Source organism: Anarrhichthys ocellatus, unplaced genomic scaffold, assembly GCF_004355925.1.
Source record: "Anarrhichthys ocellatus isolate YVR2014 unplaced genomic scaffold, GSC_Weel_1.0 scaffold33, whole genome shotgun sequence".
In the NCBI taxonomy this organism is placed as follows: domain Eukaryota; kingdom Metazoa; phylum Chordata; class Actinopteri; order Perciformes; family Anarhichadidae; genus Anarrhichthys; species Anarrhichthys ocellatus.
In genome coordinates this window covers 2,469,293-2,473,560 of record NW_022280063.1, presented here as the reverse complement: position 1 = coordinate 2,473,560, position 4,268 = coordinate 2,469,293, and the positions used below count along the sequence as shown (strand labels likewise).

At 43.6% G+C, this 4,268-nt stretch overlaps 1 protein-coding gene across 2 annotated transcripts in view; it reads left to right on the top strand.

Annotated features, from left to right (window-relative positions):
• Nucleotides 1-4,268, top strand: part of gramd4a (GRAM domain containing 4a) — a 40,509-nt gene that overhangs the window by 13,631 nt on the left and 22,610 nt on the right. For both annotated transcript variants that reach the window (XM_031865670.1, XM_031865672.1), the window contains exon 3: nt 52-172. In XM_031865670.1, coding sequence (XP_031721530.1) covers nt 52-172 — 121 coding nt within the window. The remainder of the gene's footprint in view (nt 1-51; nt 173-4,268) is intronic.

Here is a 4,268-nt window from a genome sequence, read left to right as displayed (position 1 = left end):
TGTGTGTGTGTGTGTGTGTGTGTGTGTGTGTGTGTGTGTGTGTGTGTACAGGCAGGTTCAGGGTCTCCCACCATGGCAGTGGCCATCCAGGACTTCCAGAGGTCGGAGTCGGACCGACTCAATGAAGTCAAAGGTCACCTGGAAATTGCCTTATTGGAGAAACATTTCCTACGTGAGTACACACACACACACCCACCACCAGGCCTGGACCTAACTCTCTGTGTTGTTCAGTGTTCAAAGACATGACAAGGACAACAAGAAGAATAGACCGGACTATTGTGTACACGAGTATGTGGGGGAAAGAAATCGATGTGTATGTAATTAAATAGTTCCTACATCACCCAGAATCCCCTCTTGTCAGTATTTGTGGCGTTCAGCTCATGGTTGTAGAGTGTATGTGGGCGGTGAGATCGTCTGCAGTGTCAAGAGCAGAGAAACAGCAGATTGAAGGAAAATGTGTGAGCTCACCGTCTTGTGTTGTGGAGATACCGTTTGTGATTGTTTACCGAATGGTGACTTTAGCAGGAAGCATCCTCTACTCCACGAGAGGCTCTGGTTTAGCTGAGCCGCGGCTAAAATCTCTCCTCAACACTGTCGGCAATGCTGGCACTTACTGCTGTCTCATCAATTTACTGTAACAATGAACACGCTCTTAGTTGACTCCTTGAGAGGGATGCACTTACAGCTCTTCATGACATCTCTCTCTCGTGCCTACGGAGGTTAAATGCATTTATCGTAGGTCACTCTGGGAAGAAAATTGTCTGGCAAACGGGTGTGATGTAATGTATCTCTTACAGTAGATCTTGTGTGCGTTGGCTTTAGAACTGTTAGCATCTTGTGATGCCGGCCACAGTCTCGCAGGAGGTTGGTCTTGTGCGTTGCTCTCACCTTGCTGTGTGCAACTTCCCTCTTGAAGACCGGCAGTCCACCATAACCCCGATGTGTTGTGCTTATTACGAGAAGCAGTAATGGGTTGCCCAACTCAACTTGAAAGCAAAAGTAATTCCCAGTTGCATCTGAAAGCAGTATTTGGTTCCACTGCTTCCTATAATGTTTGTTATTATTCATTTCAATGAGCTGAGCAGCCTGCTCGCTGTAATGGCAAACTTGTCTCTAGTTTCACAGAAGCAAGTCAACTTCAAATGATGATGGCAATCAAATCAGCTCACAAAGTAATAATTAAACTATTTTAATGTGATGTTCAGAATGGACAGTTACTGTATGTCTGTATGCAACCCTGAAATTACACTGGAAGCATAATGGAGGCAAGCAGCTGCTGAACCAATGTTAATCGATTTGCCATGGTACACCAGAGAGGCACTGTGAGGTGACTCATCCATGCACCGGGCAGTGTATCCTCGGTTACCCTATAAATCCTTCTATTCAGTCATTTGTTGTTCATACCAGCCGTGACTTTGCAACCTACAGTGTCCATAAGTGTTGTTATCGAGTTGCAGGCCACATCATAAAATGCCAAAAACAAAAACGTCACTATTTTTATCGGCTCTCACTGCATGATGTTCATTTTGTTAATCATGGTTCTATTTAGAGTAAAGTTGATTGCTACCACAGCGTTGTCCTCATATGTCTTACAGCTTTATCCCTTTTTATAGCTTTTAAAAAAAATACATGACAGTTAATTGTAACCTTTTTAGTCACATAAAAATGTCTTTGTTTGCTTGTAATCAGCTCCACCCTCTCGTGTAACTTCTGGTTGGGAAAAAAAAAGCCGAGATAGAGACGGCCAAAATGCCGAACTCGAGGCCTCAAAACCGTAATCCACAAACCAACGGGTGATGTCACAATAACTTCGTCCTCTTCATATTTACAGGCTATGGTGGAGACCAAAACGGAGCTAAGAGAAGAGTGATTATTGAACTTTTATTAGGTGGACGCAAACAGGATTCCAAATCTTAACTTAATATTTAAACCTTTTTAAACTAACAACAGCCCTCATAGCTGATTGTGCAGTTTGTTGTAGACAATTGATCTAAACTGATCTCCTGCTGTTCCAGTGTAGTTTCAGGGTGAGATAAAAATAATTATGTATGTATAGCAGTTTGCAGTTCTGGATATACTGTTTATCTGAATACTGTAGTTCCAAACAACTAAGCCTGGGAGAATGTGTGATCGCAGGGAGAAAGAGAGGGAGGCAGCCTGATGTGAGACAAACAGCACGATGCTGAGTCCACCCACTCAGCTCACACACGTACAAGCTTGTTAGTATCCGATGAGGGCTACTGGTGCAGCACGTTGCCAGTCCTGTGCTATGCAATGGACAACCCCCCCCTTATTCGACTATGTGTGTCTATGAGTGTGAGAGTGAGAGACAGGGAGAGAGAGTGTGTGTGTGTGAGAGAGAGAGAAAGAGAATACCTCGGGCTATGTCCTCTCTCATAATGCCTGTGCCTCAGCTAAAAGGGCTCGATTCATTGTCACACCGTCAGGATGCTAGCTAAATTAGCTCACCCTTCACGGACCTTTCTGCCTTCCTGTTTGCCCTTTCATTTCCTCCCTCTTTTTCTTTCTTCCCCCCCCCCGCCTTTTTCCCTCCAACCGGCTGAGCTGCTCTTTCAGATTCTGCCCGTCATCCCCTGGTCGTCTTTTTATGGTGCTTTTGATTTCCCTTCATGCTGCTGTCTCTGTGTCAGACACGGCAGCGCGACATTCTTCCGAGCCCCGACAAACCCACGAGCGTGCACGTAATAACAGCTGTGACACTGTCATGAGCTCAAAGATGTGAATACTGAACTATAAGCCTAGCTCCACCTAAGATGGCAGCCACTTGGCATTTTGTAAGGTGACTCCGAAGGAGAGGAACCTTCATGCATGTTGCCTTGTGGTGTTGATTGGAAAGGGCAATAGTACCTCTGGGAAATGTTTACCTCAAGTGTTTTGTGTTTTTATTCTCTCCGTTCTGCTGCTTCTCCCTTATCCTCTCACTTTGTGGTTATCCTTTGCTCTCATGCCTCTTAACTAGGGGTGGTGGGGGAAAAAAAAATCGATTCTTAGATACATCGTGATTGTCTCTTGAACGATTATGACTCGATGCAGAAAACTCAATAATCAAAAATTGAACGCAACAGGCGTAATACACATGCACCTTGTTTATGTTGTAAAGTAGGAAAGATGCTCGCAGAGTTTTGCCCGGCAGCCCCCAGCTTAAAAGCTAACGTATGCGTTAATGCTCGTTGCCTTTAACAAGGGGATTTGTTAGAAGAGAAGTCTGTATTATTCATTTATGAATAAGGGCAGCTTGTTATGTCACATGACTCAGAACGTGCTGGATTCTGTATTTTCACTACGAGGATGCTGCTACAGGCCCAATTTAATTAATTTTCTTCTTGGTTCTCTTTGTAACCCTCCAGTTGATGCATCTCTTCTATTTTTTTAGTACAATTTAATTAATGGAAGTAAATTCATCTCTTTTTTAATCTTTAATCATTACAAGTATGCAGTGTTTTAAAGAAAGCAGTCCAAAAAAATCATGCATTGAAACATTTTGATGCATCGAGATGAATCGATAATCGTTTTATAATCTCATTGGATTGGAGCGTGAGGTGCCGAGATTCCCACCCCTACTCTTCACCTCTCGTCCTCTCTCTGGACGGTGTAACTGAAGCGCGGCCGTCCATCAGCACCTAATGGAGTCCTGAGCTCTCTGCCCTGTACTCTAGTTATTCTGGATTCCATTTCTACTATTTTCCTTTGCACTCTACTCTGCTTTCCTGTGCTTTGTCTAGTCATCGCACTCTAAACAATGTACTGTTGAGTGGGTGTGTGGTTCCTCGCACAGTATGTATAGGCTGCTATAGAAGGACCTACATAAGTGTGCATTCATCATATTCTCAGTTGCGTGGTGAGAACCGATGATTACCGACTCGTATGCTTATATGTTACCGACTCGTATGCTTATATGCAGTTTGTCGTGTGTTAAAGCTGATGAGATTAGCGGGGGTGAAACAAAAGATTCCTTGTAGTGACATGTTATGGGTTTATGTGTTGTGTAATGGCTTTTCCGGGGCATAATATAGGAAAACAACATACTGTCAGAAGACTAGCTATTGGTTGCACATTGAAAGGATTTAGATTTTAGAAATGCAATAATTTAAAGTCATAATCCATAAGAATTGTGCCCTGGTTGATTTGGCAACACTGATTGTAATACTTACTGCAGTTTGATACTACAGCTCCCAGAAATCTCTCTCTCTCTCTCTCTCTCTCTCTCTCTCTCTCTCTCTCTCTCTCTCTCTCTCTCTCCTTCTCCC